This window comes from Vicugna pacos, chromosome 16, assembly GCF_048564905.1.
Source record: "Vicugna pacos chromosome 16, VicPac4, whole genome shotgun sequence".
Taxonomy (NCBI): domain Eukaryota; kingdom Metazoa; phylum Chordata; class Mammalia; order Artiodactyla; family Camelidae; genus Vicugna; species Vicugna pacos.
The window spans coordinates 61,824,557-61,846,275 of record NC_133002.1 but is presented as its reverse complement, the minus strand read 5'-3'; the positions used below and the strand labels follow the sequence as shown (position 1 = coordinate 61,846,275).

The 21,719-nt window shown below is 62.3% G+C and overlaps 1 protein-coding gene and 2 long non-coding RNA genes across 6 annotated transcripts in view; all 3 read right to left on the bottom strand.

Moving 5' to 3' along the window:
- Positions 1-21,719, bottom strand: part of BAIAP2 (BAR/IMD domain containing adaptor protein 2) — a 60,184-nt gene that overhangs the window by 24,017 nt on the left and 14,448 nt on the right. For all 4 annotated transcript variants that reach the window (XM_072939801.1, XM_072939802.1, XM_072939799.1 and 1 more), the window contains exons 3-6: positions 20,218-20,304; positions 1,885-1,946; positions 1,193-1,264; positions 480-617 (exon numbers count right to left, since the gene is read on the bottom strand). In XM_072939801.1, the coding sequence (XP_072795902.1) occupies positions 480-617; positions 1,193-1,264; positions 1,885-1,946; positions 20,218-20,304 (359 nt within the window). The remainder of the gene's footprint in view (positions 1-479; positions 618-1,192; positions 1,265-1,884; positions 1,947-20,217; positions 20,305-21,719) is intronic.
- LOC140686364 (uncharacterized) lies at positions 2,580-4,980 on the bottom strand. Its single transcript, XR_012060116.1, has 3 exons — positions 4,867-4,980; positions 4,066-4,359; positions 2,580-3,683 (listed from the first exon to the last, which is right to left on the bottom strand). It is a non-coding gene; the product is annotated as an uncharacterized lncRNA (long non-coding RNA).
- Positions 5,001-5,686, bottom strand: LOC140686363 (uncharacterized). The gene is made up of 2 exons (XR_012060115.1): positions 5,574-5,686; positions 5,001-5,352 (listed from the first exon to the last, which is right to left on the bottom strand). It is a non-coding gene; the product is annotated as an uncharacterized lncRNA (long non-coding RNA).

Genomic DNA, 21,719 nt, shown 5'->3' with positions numbered 1-21,719 from the left:
TGTGTCGGGGTCATGTCTGCCACAGGACACACGGTCCTACCAACTGTGACCAAGGCTGCCCCTCCCACCCCGGAGCGCCATCTGCCTCACGCCGCAGGGCTGCTGAGATGCCGGACCAGCCAGCGTCTGCCACCGGAGGCTTGGGGCCCGTGCTGGGAGCGGGCAACCACCGGCCAGTCAGTGACAGTCGGGAGTCCCTCTACGAGGTGGGGTCCTAGGGGACAGGCGGGGAGGCTCCCTCTGCCTTTCTGCTCCCCTGGCAGACTCTCAGGAAGGGGCTGCAACCTGCCGGCTCCACAACACGGGGCGCCCGCTGTCCAAAATCCCCCAGGAGGTTGGAGCCTGGCTCTGCCTGGACCCATCGGGGGGCCAGCCTCCGTCCCTGAGGCCGAGGCGCTGGGGACGGTGGGTGGACGGGCGTGCAACCCCTCGCCCTGACAAGGCCCACAGGCCGTGTGTGTGCCCCACGTGCACCCCACCTGCAGCTCCTTGTCCGAGTACTTCTGGGGGTTTTTGCTCCCCTGGCTCTTCTTGCGGAGCTTCTTCAGCTCAGCCTGGCACTTGTCCAGCGCGTCCCCTTTGCTCCTTTGCTCCGCCTGGTACTTCTTAAGCGCGGCCTGAAGTTCAATAACACAAGGAGGGCGATGAGCGGGAGAGCCCCTCCCGCCCTCAACATGGCCACAGTGCCCGGACCCGGGACGGCTGCAAACCCGAGTGTGTGTGTGCGTGTGGAGCTCCCTGAAGGCCACAGCCCTGCCCACCCCGCAGACAAAGACTGGGCTGGCCGAGACCCCAGCCCAGCCCCCAGTGTGTGAGCACCTCACGTGACCCGTGTAACAGAGCTCAGCCCCTCCCCCTTCTCATAACTGGGCAGAGGTGACGGGGCATGAACGCCTCAATGAAACTGCGGGCAGAGGAGTTCACACGGGGGCCACCAGGGCCACCTCACGGCGTCATCTTTGCTAAAGGCAGCCGAGAGGTGCGGGCAGCAAAACCAGCACCTGGGGCGTCAGAGGTGAGGGGCCCCTCGCCCCCCCAGGATCATGTTTAGTCTCAAATGGGCACGAACATCAGAGGGGCTGCAGGAGCCCCACGGGGCAGGAAGCTCACAGGAAGCTGAAGACCCTCAGACCGGGGGAGGGCTCCAACACCGCAGAGCCAGGCGGCCCAGGGCGTGGGCGGGGCTACTTACACTCAGGTACCTGGAGTCCAGCTCCACCTTCTGCTCCAGCTGCGTGAGCAGCTCGTTGTGAAAAGACTTCAGCTGGATGCAGAGAGGAGAGAGCAGTCAGCTCTGATGTACCACCCGGGGAGGGAGAGCTGGGCAGTCCCCACTACCACGGCACCGGGCACCCCAACGTGAGGGGCCCACCTGGTCTGTGAGTCGCTGACTCTGCTCTGACAGCGGGCCCGTGGGGCCAAGCAGACCCAGGGCTGAGCAGTGAACTGAAGTCCTGCCTTCCCATGTGGAAAACAGACTGTCTCCCTGATGTCCCCCATCCCGTGCGGGGGGGTGTCTCAGGCACGAGCTGGGCTGGCTGGGTGCTGGCTGGGCCTACAGCCAGGGTGCACCTGCGCTTCCCTGGGCCCACCACTCGCAGTGTCCCAGCGGTCACTGACCATAAGACCCCACCTGGCCCAAGCCCTTTCCTCCTGGGTCCACTGCATATCCTCGGCCATGGGGGTCACCTCCCCAGCATGTGACTCCTGTCCAGGGCCTGGGTACGTCCCCGCCTTTCTGAGCATGACCACAGGACAGTGCATCCTTCTCTAGTGGACACACAGCCACAGCATACGTCCGGCTCCTCCTCCGCCTCTGGGGCGCCCGCCCACCGCCACCGCCCCTCCGTCCCCGAGCGCCCACACGAGGAGGCTGGGACTCACCATCTCCTCCAGCTGATTCTGAATCTGCCTGTGGACCTCGGCCATCTGGAAGAGAACGTCCCCTGGGAGGCAGAAGGCAGGAGAGAGAAGCGGGAGGACTGTGAGCTACACAGAGTCACCGTCCCGCCTCCCCCACCGCGGCTGGGGAGTGGGCAGCAGGCCAGGGGCTGGGGTGCTTCTCCAGGGGACACCACCAAGAGGAGGCAGAAAACTCCAGAACAAGGGTGCCAGCCCTCAAGTGTGCACGGCTGCTCAGCATCTCTGGGGGCTTGGGGTCTCAGGTGCTGGCATCAAAGCCAAAGTTCACGACAGAGCTAAGAACCTGGAGACCCCACCTGTGCAGGTTTCAGCCCGGCGTGTGAGCCCGCGAGCCCACGCATCTCCCCTCACGGGCGCAGAGCAAACAAACCTCCATGATGCCACCCATGGGGAAGACAGCCGGTGACCCTCTCCCACCCCGAGGGGAGCAGGGCTTCCCTCCTCCACCGAGGGCTCCGATCGAGCAAAGAGACGCGCTCCAACCACAGGCCCGCGCATTCGGGGACTGAGCCAACATGTCCCCCAACCCTGGGGCTCAGGCCTCTTCAGGGGCTCTAGGACCCGCTGGCTGGCTCTGGGACCCGAGGCCTGGCCAGCACCTGGGACCTCTGCACGAGAGGGCTCGGCTGCTCCAGAGCAGCGTGGTGTCAGGGGCACGCCAGGGACGCTGCCTCTATCGGCGGATTCGCACGAGGCCGACTGAGAGGTCGGGCTGTGAGAGAGCAAGGAGCAGGCGGCCGCCAAAGGCCACATCCGGCTGGACGCCAAGGACAGGAGCAGAAGGGGACATGGGACGTGGAGGAGTCTGGTCTCCGCCCTCAGCTGAAAGGGAACCACTGGGACAAACCAGCGGGCAGCCCGGGGACAGGCCAGGCTGCCGCCTCCCTGTCCTGCCCAGTGCAGACCCTCTTCTCCCTGCCCTGCCCAGTGCAGGCCCCCGCTTCCTGCCCTGCCCAGTGCAGGCCCCCCGCTCCCCAGCAGGTGAGGCCTCTGGCACAGCCACGGCCTCTCAGGGCCCCTGATCTGACTGCACGGTGGGACCGCCATCCCATGTGTCAAGGAGAGCAGGCACAGGAAGTCCAGACCCACAGGTCACTCTCTGGCCCCAAGTGCCCTCTCAAGGGACGTGAAGTCCATAAATAAGACGCAGAGCAAGTGGCGGTGGAGGTCACTCTGTCGGCCACCCCAGGACTGTGAGTTAGCGTCCTGATCAAACTGAACACACATTTCCATAAAAAGGCCGCACATGCCTAGCTCAAGAACGTCTGAAAAACAACAGAAAACAGCAAGTCCTTTAAAAAACGATTCTTGTTGCCAAGAAGACTACGTGGAGCTTCTAGAGGATTCTGGTCCCCGCACCCCGGGCTCTCCCAACACACTGGGACCCCAGCGTTTCCCGTGTCCCCCGGGCCACGGCCATCTCCCGGGAGTGCACTTGGGGAGTGAGCGCCAGGCCCCGAGCTGCGAGCCAGCGGCTGCACGAACTGGTCCACACGGGGAATTTCCATCAGTTTTATAAGCACACACTCACAGGTCCTCTTCCTCCGAGTCCCTTCCATGGGTCTTTGGAGCCCGTGGGCTGGCCAGAGCCACACCTTGTTCCTGGGTGCCGTGACCCTTCCTACCTTCTCTGGGCTTGAAGGACAGCATGGCGAGGAGACACCTTCCCAGGCCCAGCCGCCAGGGGGAGGAGGCTGCCAGGCTCTGCCAGACCCCGTCTAGGAACCAGGTCCAGGTCCACGGCACAGGTGGGCCCTGAACTTGAAAAACCAGGTTTAACTTAAATCAGCAGCTCAGACCCAGGCTGGCCCAAGCAAATAGCAGGGTAGCGGGGTTATCAGCTCAAGAGCCACCGCCCCACGGGGCTGCCAGGGCCCAGGAGTGGACAGAGGGTCGGGCAGGTAGGCGGCCACCCCAGGGCCCTGACGGGAGGGCAGCCGGGGCCACACCCCCACGGAGGGAGGGGGAGTGGGGAAGGGGTGGAAGGGGGAAGGCGTGAGCGGCAGGGACAGGGGAGGCCACAGGGTTCACATGGTGCCACGAGGCTCCACCAGGACAAAAACAGAGAGGTATCTGAGAACGAGGCGACGCCCCTCCTGTGTTTACCCAGAGAGGCAGGCAGCCAGGGCAGCGGTGACTCACCTCTGGCTGCACGCCCTTCAGCTCTGAGTTTTTAAATTCCTGGTACTCCCAGTAACCTCCAACACAGCCTCACGTCTTTAGATTAAGAGTGGAGCTTAGCACCCGGGGCACCACCCCTCCTGGGGAAGGCAGGGGCTGGGCTGGGGCAGCCGGTGCGTGTTCACACACAAGGGTACACACACAGGAATGAACATCGGAACAGGAGCTGTACTTCCATGCAGATACAGGCGATGTGCCGGTCATCTCTGTCCCCTCTAGCAGTCCGGCCAGACACAGGCTCCTTTTGTCTCGTGGCTAACACAGGACAATGGCAGGACAGTCACCACCACCTCTGCTCCGCACAACTGTGGCCTGGGGGCCGAAGACCCCCACAGAGGGAGCGTGTGCCCCTGGAGAGAGGCCGAGCAGCCCCAGGAGCCAGGCTGGGCCCTTGTCCCCCGGGGTGGTGGCCTCGCCCTGGGCGACGGGGGCAGAAAGGACTGGTCCAGCTTTCCAGGGGAAACAGCCCCCCAACGAGGACGCAACACTGGAGCGGGGGTGACCGGACCGGAGGAGTCGGAGCCCAGGCCCCCAAGGACACTCACAGGTCGAACCACCACCCGATTGCAGAATGTTCCCGTCACTCCAGAAAAAGACCCTGTCCTCATCAGCGGTCACTCCTCCCTCCAGACTCAGGCAACCACTCATCTACCTTCCGTCTCTATTGACTCCGCCCCCCGGCCTGGGCATTTCGTGTCAACGGGGCCCGGCAGCACGGCCCTCTGTGTCCAGCCTCCTCACCGCGCACGTGTTGAGGCTCACCCGCGCCACAGCGGTCACGGCATTCCCTCACAGCCGCCTGACGTCCCGCCTGAGGGGCGGCCGACCACGTCTGTTCATCCCTGTCCGTCAGCGGACACTCAGGTGTTTTCAGTTCTGGCTGTGACAGACAGTGCTGCCATGACAATCCGCTCTGCTCGCAGAGCAACTTTATTGCATAATGACCCTAAAATCTGTCTGTCCACAATTAGCCTTCACAATATGACTTTTGAAGTTTTCCCATCCGCTTAGAGCTGAGGAGTCCACTGGCCAGCAGACCCCCGGGGAGCTGAGTAAACTGGGGGTCCACAGCCAGTGCAGTGACCATGGGGTGGGTGGCCAGAGCCTCAGACCTCCAGAACCGCCAGGCCCTCCTGACTCCTCTAGAGCTAGACCATGCGCCGCGCCGCCGGGAAGGGGCCAGGGCCTCCCCAGCACCACCGCCGCCTCTGTGGGGGCCGCTCCGCGCTCCGGGCTAGTCCAGGTCCCCTGGGAGGAGGAAACTGCAGATACTAACAGGAACTGATTCCACAAGGAGCCTGCCTCTCTGGCAAGTCTCGGTGACTCAGCAGTCACCCCTTCAGAGCAGAGGGGCCGCTGGGGGCAGTCCTCGGGGCCGAGGGTGCTGGCCCCTCATCAGGAGCTGGTTTCTGCCAAACCTTGGGGTCACGAGCACCAGGGCTCAGTCCCTCTGCCTCTTCCTTACGCACCTCATTTCACCATTGATGCGAGAATATTCCCAACAGACCCTCAAAAGCGAGCGCAGCCCCAGGCAGGAGCCTCGGCACCAGGACCCGGCCAGGGCGTGTGCTGGCCAGCCCTGGGGACGGAGGTGCCCACCGGTGGGAGGAAAAGGCAGAAGCCAGAGCCCCCACGGCACAGAGGGGCCGTGGTGATGCGTCAGGACGCGTAGGGCTGAGGACAAGGGAGGCCCAGGAGCAGGAGGGCCCCGCGTCAGGGGACGGCCCTGCCTCAGGGAACGGCCAGCGGGGCCAACACAGCACAGAAGCGTGAGCAGGACCACAGCTCCCCCGAGGGGGGCGGCACAGAGCTGTCCTCCTCAGAGCTCCAGGTGAGGCAGGGCAGAAGGGCGGCCTCCCCGCCGTGCTCCGGCCTCTCCTGTCCTGCCAGCAGGCGACAGAACAGGCTCAGCTGCCCACCTGGTGCTCTGAGAACTCGCAGTCGATGGCCGGGGAGGCCAGATAGCCGCTATCACTGTACACGCTCGGTGACGCAGGACCCACGTCTCAGAATCGCAAAACCATTCCAACTGGGCTCTTTGTGAAAAGAGAGAAGATTCCAGGAGACTAGAGAAAGTGACCCACACCAGACTTTGAAAAAAAACAAGAAATTGTAGGCTGGTATCCTGATGTGACTGCCGTTACCTGGACAAGGGTGACCAGCCTACAGCCCGGGGGGCTGGCTCCCCGGCACCCTCCCCACTGCTCCTGCCTCCGGCACCCGTACCCTCTCTTCCGGGGAGAGGCGGACAAGCAGCTAACGCGAATCACAGCCGGTTCAGCGGCCACACCCAGAGGGCTCCAGCCAGAGCCTGCTCTCATCTGTGCTCAGAACACAGAACTCTTCCCTCCCAGCCCCACCTTCCAAACAGCGGGGAAGCCGCGAAAGTAACAGAGCAGGGACCCCCAGCCCCTCCCCAGGCTCCCAACCCTCTCCCGGAACTGGGACCGCACCTGCGGCCCTCCAGCCCTCTCAGTAGCTCCGCACCCTGTTCACCCGAACGCTGCCCTGTGAGCATCCGGAACAAGGCGGGCATGAACAGGCCTAACCGCAGGTCACGAGGAGCAAGCTCAGCGGCACCAGGTCCCGTCCTCCCTCCGGGGCGTCCGGAGTCCCTAACCCGGAGACTCCTCGCTGTTGCTGCGTCTTTCACGACGCCGGCACTTTTAAAGATTCAAGCTGTTTTTGGCTTTCTTTTTCTGTATAAAAAATACATGTCCTTATAATCTGCAAATGACAAGACACTGCCAAGGAGTGTGAACCCGGGAAGGCGGAACAAGACGGGGTGGGGAGGGGGGATGCGGGCCCCGGGGTCCGGCTGCTCACAGACTGGCAACGGACAGATCTGTGAAGCGCCCCATCTTGTTTTGGCAGAGGGTGGACCAACCTCCAGCCGAGGGCCCCTCCTGGACCCTCACGTGAACTAATCCCAAAGGAGCGAGGACGGCATTTCTGGAGGATCTGAGTTAACACCTATTTAGGCTTCAAAGAACACATTTTTGCCAAAGCAACACAGGCCCGAGGGAAACTGGCTTGTTGACGGCTCTGCTGAAAATGGCCAGCGGCCTGAGCTGACCCCCGAGCAACAGACAGACAGAATGAAGCCGGTAAGGGTCCGGCTGATGCCCGCAGAACTGGGTGCGCTGCACGGACAGCCAGGTCCATACAACACACAGGTAAGCATCGCCTCCAGATCAGAGCGTCTGGGGCAACAGGTGAAATTTCTAAAACAGATTAACCGAGGAAGCTGGGGACCTGGCAAGGGAGGTCACAGGAGGCAGCGTCAACCTCTGGAGGAGGGAGCGGGTGGGCTGAGACCTGGCTGGGGGAGGGGCGGGAAGTGCAGAGGGGATGGGGAAGTGGGCGGCAGTGGGAAGGAATGAAGGGGAAAGAGGGGAAGGGGAAGGGAGAGTCCAACACGTGTAGGGCAGGACTTCTGGAACCCCAGCCACACAGCGGGACCAGCCCCAGGGCAGAGACCAGCCTCTATCCTGGCGCCGTCCACTGGCTGGGGATGCCCGTCAGGGAGCGCCACCTGTGGGGCGACAGGTCCCAACAGTCCAGGTGTCGGCAGGGAAAGGGCTCCAGGCCTGGGCTGCCTCACTGTCTCGTGGTTGCCTGTGCATGTTTGTCCCTCATCCCAGGATTGAATCAGGAAGAACATGTGCATCCTGGTTAGAGGCTGGGGCCGGCCCTCGCCCCAGAGAAGGGGCCGAGCAAACATGTGCCCTGTGACAGTGACAATTGGAATCCTGGCACAGCTCCACCTGACATCAGCGGTCCTGCCAGGCACGCCCTCCACCTTTAAGCAGGACGGCAGGTGAAGCGGTTCAGAGGCTGGGCGAGGAGACAGGAAAAGCCCATAGCCCACATGCGTGTCTGTCCCCCCGTGGAGCCTGGCCTGGGCCAGCAGGAGGGCACCTCCCACCTCTGTTCAAGGGGCGGGCTCCACCAGTGCCCTTCCCGCCCCGCCACGCTCTTCATCCTTGGTGACAGTAAGAGCTGAGTAGGGGTCCCAAGTGCCCGCCTGGTCTCTCACCACCCTACCCTGACACCTGTGTCCTTCCCACTGTGTGAGGGTTGTGCCGGCCTTTGGCCCCGGCTGTGAAGATGACACTGCCCAGGCCCTGTGGCAAGAGCCCAGGGGGCTCCCATAAAGGCAGTGTTGGGGTGCAGAGGAGAAAGGGGGTATCTCTGGCAACAGTACAAACGTGGGGGGTGCTGATGAGAGACCAGCTCCCCAGCTGCCCCGACTTGGGGAGATCCAAGGCTCCCAGACCCCGCTGGGCGCTCCTGGAGCACTTGGCTTCCAGGACGGCGTCCAGACTAGCCCCCAGGAGTAGCTGGATTGTGGCTGGGGAGGGTCCCTCCCCCAGCAAGGGCCGCCTGACGAGGCCCCCACCCCAACTCCAAAGTAGCTGACGTCGACCCCCCGCTGGCGGTGAAACTGCTCAGAGGGCGGCCAGCCCCGATGCTGCCAGAAATGAAGCCAGCTCAGAGGGCAGGGCAGCCCAGGGCTGTCGCCTGCACCTGTGAGGGCCGAAGCCCTCCCGGACCCGCAGGGGAGTGAGTGCCCCCTCTCTGGCTGCTGGCGTCCTCACAAGTCAGGCGGGGGCCGGAGATTCATGGGAACACCAGGTGGGGTGGCCACAAGGCTGTGGCCCAGGTGGACTTGAGAGCAGAACGTCCACATAGTCACATCAGGGAGGCCAACGCTCCCTGGCACTGCGGCCAGAATGACCAGTGCAGGCGTCACGTGAGGAAGGAGGGGTGGGGCCACGAGGCATCGTCTGGGAGGGCCCCCCAGCTCCCTGAGCAAGACAGGTCCAGCCAGGGCCACCCCGCCCCCCTCGCTGGAGGAGCCCAAGGTGAGGGGGGTGGAGCTGGGGGACCACGTGAGGACACTGGCGAGCCGCACCTCCTCCCAGGCAGAGCTGCGTGCTGGAACAGCCCAGAAGCCCCTCGTGGTGCTGGGGCGGCGCAGAGAAGGCATCTGATCCTCCTTTGGAGACTAGGCCCCCAGCCCCATCTCTGTTGAGCTAGACTCGCATCTGATGAGCAGGAGGCACTGTTGCTGCCCAGCGGTCATGGTGCGCCTTTTGATTACCAGCGGCCACCAAGGGTGCCAAAACACTCGTTTCTCGAGGATCTGTCATCTCAGGAGGAGCCAGAGCTCCCGCTCCCTGCTGGTGGCCGCGGGCTCGGAGCCAAGAGGTCAGTGGCTCTAGCCTGGCTGGGAGCGCCCGTCACCTCCTGGAGCCTCTGAAGCAAGCATCTGTGACGCTCCGTTATTCTGGCACCTTCCGGAGCGGAAAGGCGCCTCCAAGCTGAGCAGCACAGGCCTGGGCAAGGCAGGAGCACGGAAACACACACCCCAGGGGTTGCAGGCACGGTGCCATGAGAGCCCATGGGATGGGGCGCAGGGATCAGTGCCGAGGGACCCCTTCAGGATCAGCCACCAACCCCACCGTCCCCCTGAGGGCCTGGAAGCCACCAGCTCCTCCCTGGGAGAAGCAGGTACTTCCTCTGCCTACAAAAAAGGCAAAAATGGAAGGTGGCCAGAAGGGTAACCAGGAGAAGAATCGATAGCTGTTGCCATGGTGATGATGGTGACATGGTGACAGTGACCCTCCCAACTGCCGCTCTGAAGCAGGCCGGGACCAGATGGCCTCTCACCCTCAGTGTTGTGTCCACCGCTGGATGCCTGGGCAATGGGGTGTCACGGAACGAGGCAGAGGAGAGGCCGACCACACGCGGCCAAACTATCCGGGCTGGCCCCCTCCCTGTCCCAAGCCTCCGCCCCGCCTGCTCCAGGTCAGGTCCTGGACCAGCATCGGTCACACCGGGAGTCTACTCAGATTCCGGAGCCTCAGGCCTGCCCTGAGCCTCCCTGGACGCGTCCTTGGCTGATCCACATGCCCTCAGGCATCCATAGTCACACATAGCCCCCGGGGTTCCAGGCTGGCTGCCCAGGGTGGGGGCAGCTCTACAGGGACAGCCAGCAGGGGGTGCAACGCGTGGGCTGAGCCTGGGCGGCAAGTAGAGGCGGACACAGGCTTGGCAGGGACTTGGGTCAGTCCTTTCCCCACAGGCCGGGCCCTGGCTGAGCCGGGCTCCTGCAGCAGCCTCCCCCCCGACTCGTCCACCAGACTCATCTCAGCAGACTCTCTACCCGCTGGCCTCGCCACTATTCAGATGCCATCTTCTCTCCTGCCTGATGCCACTCTTGAGGGGACGAGGAGATGGTCTGGACAGAGCACAGAGTTTTCCCCACGTTCCCACCCGGAGCAAAGATGTGAGCGGTCAAGGTCACCAGGCGGGGCGGACCGCAACCCCTGGCACAGGAAGCCACCTGGACCTCCGGGGGTGGGCAGACCAGGCCCAGAGCTTGAAGGCGTGTGGTTGACCCTTACGCTAGGGTGGCCACCCTCCAGGGGTCAGAGCGGCCTGGGGAGGCTGCACCCCAGGCTGGGGCGGTGCTGCTGCTCCCCTCCTCCCCATGTGCCACGGGGCTCTCCCCATCAGCAGTGCTGGCTCCCCACTGACCTGCCCATTTGTGCCCTGATTAACCGGGCAAGTGGATGTCAACTCCCCTGGGGACAGTTTCTCGGGCAACAACTTGCTCTAAATCACATGAGACACAAACGGGTACAAATCCACTTGGAGAGGATGAGCCGCCAGATGACCAGGCCTTTGCGGTCAGAGCATCCACAGTGCCTCTGACCCGCCTGCCCTCCTGCCAACGCCAGGGACCCAGGGGCCAGCACCCCGGTGACAGGCAGACCTGCCACACAGGCCCCCACGCCGCACCTGCGCCCACCCCAGGCCCCTGCATGTGTGGGAGGCTCCAGGGCTGCCCGCTCTTGGTAGGAGGGTAAACGAAGGAGCTGCTTTCCCCCTCACTCCCTGACGCACTGAGCACGCAGCACAGCTCAGAGAAGACATGGTGGGGCCTCGGGCCTCAGCGAGAGAGCTTCATGGGCCCGGCTGGACGGGGTGTTAAAGGCCTGGGCGAGACTCCTGCTGCGGACCCGGGGCAGGTGACATGCTCCCCTCTCAGCGGGAGCAGCCCCAGCCAGGTCCTCACAGACCCCACCAGCCCCACTTCGCCATCAGAACCAAGCTCAGAGCGAACTGCGGCTGAGGAACCCCCTCCCTCCTCCCAAGCAGGATCCCCAGGCACCAGGCCAGAGACCCTGGGGTCACCAGTCACACCCTGTTCCCTGTGGACGTTCCCGCCCCAGAGCGGCCCTCGGACCCTGATGGAGCACAAACACAGGCTGAGCCACCTTTCCTGCTGTTCCCAAGGCCGCCAAAAACAGGCAGATCCAGGCAGCACGCTGCCGAATCTCCCCTGACCAAGGATCGATCCCGCCCCACAAAGCGCCCCAGATCATCAGGGAGGGCGAGATGGGCACGCTGGAGCCCCCAGGCCCTCGCACCAGGCATCTGAGTCCAAGGGCCCTGAGAAAGGACTCCCCCAGACCACCGCCGCCCCTCTCGTGGGCAGCACCGAGGTTAGGGTCTGCACAGAGCTGGGCCTGAGGACAGAGATGCCCCCCAAAACCTGTCTGGTGTCAAGACTGACACGGCCCAAGGGAGGCCAGGAGAGCAGGGACTCCTCCGTCCCCGGGCTCCGGTGATGGCCTGTGCCCGACAAGGCTCCTGGTGGCTAAGGGACACCCCTTCCGTGTGCCATGGGAAATCAACATGGTTCCCACTGTGTGGCTTCAATTAAGGCCTCCAAGTGGCCTCTGTCAGGAGGGTTCAGCAGTCACAGGCGGGTCCTGCTACCAGGGTCTGACATCACGTGGAGACAGACTGTCATCACCCACCAGCAGGGAAGGCTGGGACTCGCTCGGGCTCCCTGGCCAGGTGCAGACAGCCCTGCCTGACGCGGGAGGGGCCGTGGTGCGGCCCGACCACCTCCCGGCCTCGCAGAGCGCTGGGGCCGACCAGGCGGGCACCTGCGGCACCACCTCAGACCCGCCTCTGCCAAGAGAGTCACCTGGCAGCAGTCTCAAGGGCCGCCTACATTTCTGCGACATCGCACACAGGGACGGGCCACCCCCGCCACTGAGCACAGGGCCATGGGAAAGCGAGCCGGCGCCTCTAGGAACCGGAAGAGGCAGCCCAGTCCCACGGGGCGAGCCCCCCAAGGCGGCACGGGGCTGCCCGCCCCTGCTCCTCGCTCGGGTAGCCAGGTGTGGACGGCAGCCAAAGGGCAGGGAAGGGGCCGGGCCACACCTTAACCTGGTGACTCAGTGGCCAAACCCGGCCCGGTTTCAGGTGCAGGGGAGTCACCTCCTGCTCCGCGGTCGCGCCCAGCAGGGAGCCCCGGCCTGTCCCCTGGGTGCCGGTGCACGTACGGCAGGGGTTGTCGGCAAGTGGCGGCGAGCTCAGGCCTAGGGCACTGCAAGCTCACGCACGCCCGGAATCACAAACAAGCGGGCTCTTCAAAGGCAGAGAACACAACAGAGGTCCCAGGAGACGGCCAGGAGGGCCAAGCAAAACAGCCGCTCAGCCGCGGGCCCGCAGCCGTGGACCGACGAGCCAGCCAGGGTGAGGCCCCGGGCGGAGGCCGGACAGAGGATCCGGGGGGGACAGGCCCAGCGTGCAGCTCGGCCACACACTCAGGGCAGGACGTGCCCCTTGCTGCTACTGCGGCCTCACGTTAGTCCCTCCTCCCTGCAAAGTCTAGAACATTCCACAGGACCTGTACCCTCAGCCTCCTGCACAGTCCTGCACAGGGCAGCTGAGGAGACCTTCTCCTCGCATGAGTGATGCTGGCACAGCACCCGAGTCACCTGCCCACGTTCGCATGCTGTACCCAGAGCCCAAGCACATCGGCCTCCGCTCCCCCTCCCTCCCCGGCGCGGCGTGGCCCGGCCCCACTCGGCAGTCGCTCTGGGAGAGGAGCTACGGAGGGGCCTGGCTGCAGGCGGCTGCTCAGCGGGCGGTAGCGCTCAGGTGAGCAGCTCCCTGGGGGCCCCTGTCGACGGCGGCACGGCTGTCGAGGGGCTGCACAGTGTCCCCCACACAAAGAACGAGAGCAATGTCCACCGTGGCGCCCCCGGAGCAAGTGTGACAACAGGGGCTGACTGCACCAGGCCCATTCTCCAGTGGCTGCGACAGTGGGAGGAAGGGCCCGAAGCCAGCCCGTCCACCGCCTGGACGGGGAACACGTATGCTCCCAGCCCCATGGCTAAGGCCGGGCCTGCCAACGGCGCCCACGGAGGCTGAGGGAAGAAAGGAGGTGCCATCAGGGACTCCACAGGAGCAGTGTCGCGGGCAGACTAGACAGCCGTACTTGGTCTGTGCCAGCCGGTGGGTTCTCCATCTGCTCTTTCTGCTTTGATGTGACTTGAGATGTCCCGTGACTTAGTTTAAGGTAGCAGGAGAGCCTGGAAAGGACAGGGCACTGCTGACCACGCCCAGGATGGGAGGGTGGCTCCTGCACTGTCCCCCATCAGGGCAAAAGGGACCTGACCTGGAGACCCCAAAGCCCACGTCAGAGCACTCCAGAAATACCCACACTCCATACCGTGTTCCCCATCAGGCCACCGGCATCTCAGGTTGCGTGAGTCAGGAGGATGGTGGGAGGTGGGTGCACCCCACCCCGGCTGCCCCCTACCACAACTCCAGCGCAAGGAGCAGGAGAAGCAGACGTGTTCGCTCCCAGATCTTAGCAAGTCCCCAGATTCACGGTCTATCTGCTGAAGCATGAGCACCTGCAGGCCACGGTGATGGGCGGTCACCCTCCCTTGGGCCACGTCCTGGCTCTGCACACACCAGGGACTGGCCTGGAGCCTCGGACCCGGATGGGACACCCCCACTGCCCCGAGCTGCCGGCCAGCCCCAGCACACACAGAAAACTGCGAGGAAGGCGAGCAGGATGTGGCCTCGGAAAAGCCACCCCACGTGCCCTGATCAGAGGCAGGACGGACTCCATGACCATGCCTGCCTGGGGTGACCCCAGGCGAGCCAGCAGAGCCGAGGGTGGTGGTCGGGGAGGCAAGTCAACCGTGCGTGTGGGTGGCCACTGGTGGGGGATGAGAGGGCAGTGAGGGTGGGGAACACGGGCGTCCCTGCACCCCGACCAAGCAGCCTATCAAAGCACAGCCGGCGCCAAGCAGAGTGAAGATGAGAGGCCGTCTCCTCTGTGAGGTCTGGAGCCCCTGCCCAAGGCCGCCTCCCGGCCGCAGGACCAAAGGCAGGCCGGCCACTCGCTCTCCACGGGGAGCAGGAACAAAGGGGCAGCTGCCGGGCTGCAGCGCGGCGACTGGGCTCCGACCCCGCAGGAGGAGACCTTGCGTCGCAAGTGCCTCTGCTCTGGCAACATGGGGTCCACCTCTGAGCAGCCCGCGCTGGGCTGACGGCGGTGGCGCACATGCTGCTCAGGACCCTCCCTCTGTGCAAGAAGGACGCGGTGCAAGGCTTGAGGGAGACAGGGAGGAGGTGCAGATGGGGAGGGGGTGCAGCGGTTCGACGAGGGTCCCACGTTGTCCTAACGGGCTGTGGGCCCAGGGAGCAGAGTTAGCCCCGAGGCTCCTGCCCTACATGGGAAAGAAAAGGGAGGAAGAACTGGAAGAACTGGGCAGGGATCCGCACAGAGGACGGAGTGGGAGCGGGGAGGGGCCGGGGTCCCTGCCACTGCCTGCCTGGCAATCCCTGACCCACAGCCACCAAGGGCCACACCCAAGCAGGAAGTCATCAACCAGACAGCAGACAAAGCCCCCGTGCTGTGCAGTGTGCCAGGCCCCAGACTGGTCGGAGCCCAATGCCTGGCCCAGGAGACTCCCTCCAGGCTGACACACCTCGACCAGAGCGCCCCCTGCCCAGGAGGCACCCACCCCTTGAGGTCTCTGGTTCACCCCTGGGACAGCAGGGACCTCCCATCCCTTCCCTCCCACCCTGGGGGAAAAAGTATGCCGAAGAGAAAGTGGTCAGAAACAAGCAATACTCCGGGACTGCAGACAGGAAGGGGCAGAGGAAACCAAACAGTGCAAGACAGAAGTCTGAAAGCTGGACTAGTGTGGACAGAGGAGGCGACTGCATGATAAGGTTCCGCTCCTCAGGAAGACACGACCGACATGACATACAGTTTACACCCCCAATAACACAACCGGAAAACACATAAAGCAAAAACCACAAAGAAACAAGACGGGGCCACCACCCTGGAGAGTAGAAGGAACGTCTCTTTCAGTTACTAACGAGGAGGTAAAATTGCTGAAGATTTGAACACAATTAGGAACCCCGCACCACAGTCAGGGAACATGTGTTCTTTTCAAACATAACAGACACCTATAAACACAGGCCACACCCCAGACCAAGCAGCCCGTGGACGAACATCCCAGACTCTGAGTCATTTGGGAATCAGCACAGCCCCCTCCTCCAGGATCTGGACCAGCCTCTGGAGAGGGGGAGCGCATACAGACGCCCAGGGCCACAGGCAGAGTCAACGAGACCAAAGAACTGAGGATCCGGGAAGAAAACGTTTCCAAAGAGTGACACAGTGACACTGTTTCACAGGGACAGCGGCCAAAACGTACACCAAACCCTAAACCCTCCACACTCCAGCCAAGGGCCCCAGGTCTCAAATTTCTACCAGGGCCTCATGGCAGGGAGCAGAGGTGAGCAGCTCGGAAGGGCCTGGAAGGGCCTGGAAGACCCTGGCTCCTCAGCGGAGCCGGTGCCTCAGTGCTTGGGGGCCAGGTGGCCTGCTGGGCAGGGCTCACCCACACAGCGGGCGCACGAGAAGATGATTCTTGAAAGCGGGTGTGAGCCCACCCGCTCACTGCTGTCCCCTGAGGGGACAGAAGGGCCCAGAGGGAGAGCCCCAGGGCGTCACACTGGAGGCGGTCCCGCAGGACGGCACCAAGTCACCCCACGGCAGGGCTCGGTGTCAGTCCCACAGGCCAGCCCATGCAGAGCAGAATCCACCAGGAGTAACCCAAGAGCTGATGGAGAGAAGGGAGGACACGAGTTCTCGCGTTCGTGGAATATTCTACGACAGTGAACACGCAGCACGGCTGGAGTGACGCCAGGCAGCACGAACTCAGCTTCCCGCAGCCTGAAGCCCCAGTCCCTGCCCGCTGCTCCTCCACCAGATCCTTTCCGCCAAAGCACCTCGTTCTGCCCACCCTGTTTTCTGGTCCTATCCTTGCTCCTGCCCTCTGCCCCTCCGGCGCCCCCGCTGTCCTCACCGGGGGTCAGGGTCGCAGCTTAAGTTCCTGGTTACCTCTCCCTGGACCCTGGAGGCCACAAGCCATGCCCACGCTTGGAATGCTGTCTTCTCTAGACCCCCTCGGGACCTCCTCCAACAAATGCAGGAGCATATCTGGAAATTGCAAAATACCCACCCAAGGACAAAGATCTCAAAAGCTCCCAGGAGGGAAAACAAAAAACCTACATTTAAAAAAAAAAAATCAGCCAAAACGGCACTGAGGACAGGAACTGGGAGTCACAGGACAGCGGGGCTGAGGCCTTGAGTCCCAGGGAAGGCAGCCTCCCACCTGGAATTCTAAGCCATCAGTGCCAGGGAAGGCAGCACCTGCGGACAGACCCGGGCCCAGAAACGTACTCCCCCCTTTCCTGCTTAAGAGCCACTAGAAGGAAGGTTGATCCCCCTACTGTGGGAGCAAGACGGGACCCGAGGCCCAGAAAGCTCGGTCCCAGTATAGAGAAGGGGCATCACAGCACAGCGCAGCCGCCAGCCCGGTGGGTCAGAGCAGGACTGGCTCCAGGAGGCAAGCTCCCGGGGGAGGAGCAGCCACGTTAACGGGGCAGCTGCCAGCAGGGAAGGGCCCAGAGCTTGGTCTCAGCTTTGGGAGTGAGTTAATAGTACACAGACAGCTAAGCAAAGGAAAGAGTGAGGCAATTAACAACTCCAAAAAAAAACCAAAGTTCTCGAACAGTAACAGAAACCACAGGCTATAGTTCTGGAAAAAAAATCACTCAATTGAACTTCATTAAAATCAAACGTACCTATTTTAAACACACCATTACAAAAATGAAAAGCAAACCACACTGGGAGAGAACATATGCAAAATACGTATCTGATGGAGCATCTCTCCCTACAACACAGAGAGACCTTCCACAACTCAATCACAAGACAAACATCCAACCACAGAAGGAGGGGCAAAGATCCAAACAGGTACTTCACCAAATGACACACGGAAAGATGCCGGACACCAGTCGTTCACGGAGAAACGCAGACGTGGGAACACCCCAAACTGGGAACAACTCAAGCGTCTGTCCACGGAAGAGCACACGAACCGCCGGCACGTCCACACAGCGCAAAAGCACGTGGTCTGGAGGGGTGGCTTTCAAAACAATCACGAGATGAGAGAGGCCAGACCCACAGCACAGCGCATGCTGCGGTTTCACGGACGTGAACTCGGACGAGTGCAGGCTGGACCTCGGGCAGAAAGCACAGCAGTGGCTGCCGGGCACGGGGGATGTGGAGTGGGGACACAGAAGGGGGACACGGGGGAAGGGGAACGGGGCGGGGGGCTACAGTGCCGATCCCACCCGGGCAGGCGTGCACAGGCATGTCCGCCTCATCACGCCGTCGGCGGTCAGGCTGGTCCCTCTGAGCTGATAAAAGGGTTCCCGTCACCACCTTGCAAATGCTACACCAGACACTGATTAAAGCGAAAGTGGTCACCGTTCTACTGGGGGGGCAAGGGACAGTGTAAAAATGCTAAATCCAGATCTTCTAGAGTAAGAGTCGTTAAACAGTGTCCAAAATTAAGAAAAAATAGTGCAAACCCACCTGTTTATACATATGGAAGCAAACGCAGGCAGATGACACACAGGGCCGACAAGCGGGCCTCGGGCAGGGCAGCCGGACTGGGGGGGGGGGGGGCAGCTCGTCTCTAAACCAGTGTGTGCACTGCTTTATTAGAAATTCAACTCCGACTGCATGACCGGCGGTTCCCATCCCAGGCTCACACGAAGAAATGTCCAGACACTTGTGCCTGACCGCTGACCCCAGTGCTACTGAACCCGGCCAAGACGTGGGAGCAACCCATGGAGTCCACGTGGCGGAATATTACTCAGCTATGAAAAGAGCGGGGCTCTGACGTGCGCTACAACATGTGCACCTTGAAAACATGACCTTAAGTGAGAGAAGTCAGATGTGACCAGTCACAGTGGGTCAGTGCTCCACTCCACTGCAGGAACATCCGAAGCAGTAAGTCCAGACAGGCCGCAGATCAGTACTTCGGGGTGGGGGTGACTACTAACGGCGACAGCTTGCATCTTGGGGGTGAGTAAAAATGTTTAGGAACTAGACAGTGGTGATGGTCCCCAGCCCCATGAACATACCAGAAACCACCAGATTGTGTTATGCAGTGGTCAGTTGTACATGTGAATTAAGTCTCAATAAATCCGTTACAAAAAGGAAAAATTTAACTCCCAGAGCAGGGCTGGCATGACAGCGACCAAGAAGAAAGCCACACTGATCTCTGCCCTGGCTCCTGACGCAGATCCTACATCCCTGTTATCTCTGGGTGATGGGAGCATCCTCGGTTCTAGGGAGGTGACTGTGGGTGGGAGCCTGGGTGAGGCTGATCCCCAGAAAGATCGCCCGGGGTTAGAAGAGGAACTTTCCGTCCCACCTCCACCCTCCAGGGAGAGAAGGGCTGAAGGCTGGGTTAACAACTGGCAGCGCCTGGAAATCCCTAAACCGCAGGGTCTGGATAGCTCTCAGGGTGATTGATATACCCACATGGGGGGTGCACTCCAGCTCCACGGGGACAAAGGCTCCTGCGCCCTCATGGACCTGCCCACTGCGTCCCGCATCATGGCCTTTATGATAAACTGATAATCAAAGCAAGCGTTGCCCCGAGTCCTGTGAGCCATTCCAGCAAATTACCAAACCTGGGGACAGGGTGGCGGGAACACAAACTGTAGCCAAATCAGAAGTGTGGGCACAGAAGACCCATAACTTACACTGGCCTCTGCAGTGAGGGCAGTCCCAGGGCAGGACCCCAACCAGTGGGTCTGTCCTGACCCCAGGTATAGCTGTGAGAAGTGATCTGAACTGTGGGAAAAACCACGTTTGGTCTCAGAACTGCTGGGAGCAGAGGAAACGGGGTCTCCTTTTGGCTGGCATCTCACCAGCTACCCCTGCTGACATGCACAGAGACTCCCATTTGGTGACGGACCCCAATGAGCCCCTGGAGAGATTTCCAAAACCCACAAGCAAACCAGAAGCTCCTTGATTTAGGCCGGAGCCCCCAGCAGCTCCCAGAGAGGTGAAGGGACATCCTGCCATGACGGCAGGTGCAGCCCGCCCCCCTAACTCCACTCACTGGGTCTGTGGTAGGAACAACAGGAGTGCTGGGCAGGGCCCACACAGGGCCTCTGAGCTCAGGAACAGGCTGGTTCATGGCCACTGCCAATCACCAAAGATCCAGGCCTCTGTTCACCTCAAACATCCAACAGGGCACCAGCCAGGCTGAGCCTACAGGCCTGACCACCATGGCTCCCCCACCTCCAAGTCCTCACAGGGCCGCCCAGGGCAGATCAGCTCTGTGTCCCCAGCAGGCCAGTTTTCCTCTAGAGCCACAGAGCTGCAGACCCGCGGCTTTCTGGATGCTGAATAAAGGCCCACGTCCAGCCCGACCCACGTGGGGTGTCTGGCCTGCTCCCTCCTCTCAGCCCAGTGAGGTCCCCGAGTTGCGTGTGGCAGCCACGTTCCTCGCTGGTATTCTTACAAAACTGGCTCCTTGTTTTCATACCAGGGACGCCTCCCCAACGTCACTAAATGCCATCATTTGAGTCCATCTTTTCACACGGTCCCTGCACCGGCCATTCAGGCTTTGCCACAAATCCCTGTAAACACAGATCTGTCTCCTCGTCCCCAAACTGTGTTCCTCAGGGGACCCTGAGCCACCCGGGGTACCCCTCTTTCAGCAGGGTGTGCACCCCACAGCCCTCGCCAGTTGCAAGGGTGACTGCTACTTCAGGGAGTCTCTTCTTACTGGACATGGAAAACCTAACCCCAAATCAATGGACCAGACACACGACAGGGTCCCAGATCTACCTGGGGACATCTGGCGACTTCAGAGGCCCTGGGGGTCTCCACCAGTCTGGGGGTCTTACCGAGCTCTTTGGAGCCCTGGCTCTCACTGGCCAGCTCGCCCATCTTCACGAGCGCATCGAAGTAGCCTTTGGCCGCGTACGTCACACCTGACGGAGGAGAGGAGGGGCGGTTACTTCCCTGGCAAGGCAGTGACAGGACTGTGGCACCAGCGCCCGCCCGGCAGGCTCGCACGAGGCAGGACCCGAGCTGTTTGTTGTTGGTGTTCCCCAGGTCCCATAGTGAGAGCCCTTCCCGTGTGAGAACACAGTGTCGACTCACGTCCCGAGCTATTCAAGTCAAACTGCAGGGTGCCACCCCGACCACGGGGAGTGGTCGCAGTGTTCTCATGAGACAGACACCAGCCCCGGGCGAGAGACCTGCAAAGCCGGGGGCAGGGAGACTCCCCAGCCAGCTTGGGCAGGGGGCTCTGTCACTGCCCCCGGTCGCAGAGCGAGACGTGTACCTGGGAGTGACTCACATGCTCAGAGCGGGCGGAAGGCCTCGCCCCAACCCCACGGCGCCTTTTGCTTTAATGAGAGGCAAACCTGACTTCGCGCAGGACTCGGACCAAAGCTCCGGGCCTGCGGATTCCCAGGACCAGGCTCTGGTGCCTGCTGCCTGTGGCAGAGCTATCCTCGGGATGTGGACACTTCGAGACTCCAGGTGTGCCCACTCACCCCTTCATCAGAGGAGCCCCCAGTGCCCTCAGGCTGAAGGGAAGCCGGAGCCCCTCTGGAGCAGGGCCACGAGGAGCACCTGCCAGAAGCATAATTACAATTTCTAATCTGTTTTCTCCAGAACCCGGTTAGGGGCTTACAACTGGGCAGTTGATCAAACTCTATTCAGGCGGCTTTCAATGAAGCACACAATTTCTCTGCAGCCTGAGAGCGCGTGTGGGCTCCAAGCCCCAGCGGCTGGAGCTGTCCACCACCCGGACGGGTGGGTTCCTTGGAACAGACGGAGGGCAAGCCAAGTGGGCAGAGGCCTGGCTGGCCTGGGGAGACGGAGGGCAGCTGAGGGACAGTGTGATGTGGCCAGTGGGCTTTGTCCCATCAGTCCAGGAAAACAGACAGGGGCAGGATACAGCCGGCTCCACCCACAGTCCCCACAGGACCTCGTGGGGAGCCCAGGCGGGGGCCTGTGCGTCGCGTCCAGGGACAAGGGCATGTGAGCCCGTCCCCCAGCCAGGCCCTGACGGATTCACCACAAGGACATCGACACTACATGGCTGGGAATAAAATTACTCCGCTCGGGGAGGAAGCCCAGGGAGGCGAGCCATGTCCTGGGACGACGCCTTCCAGAGAGGACCCATCATCGGCCTGAGCCACGAGGGCCGACCCCCGGCCCCCATCTCCAGGGCTGAAGCCGCCCCGGCACTTCCCGGCCCCAGCGCACAGTGCGCACTGAGCGTCGCGGGCCTCCGGGGTGAGGAGCCTCCGCCCTCCCTCCGCCAAGTCGTGTTTCGGGAACACCTTCCCTTCCCATCAGGCCCGGGAGCTGCACATCCATAGAGACAGCCCCC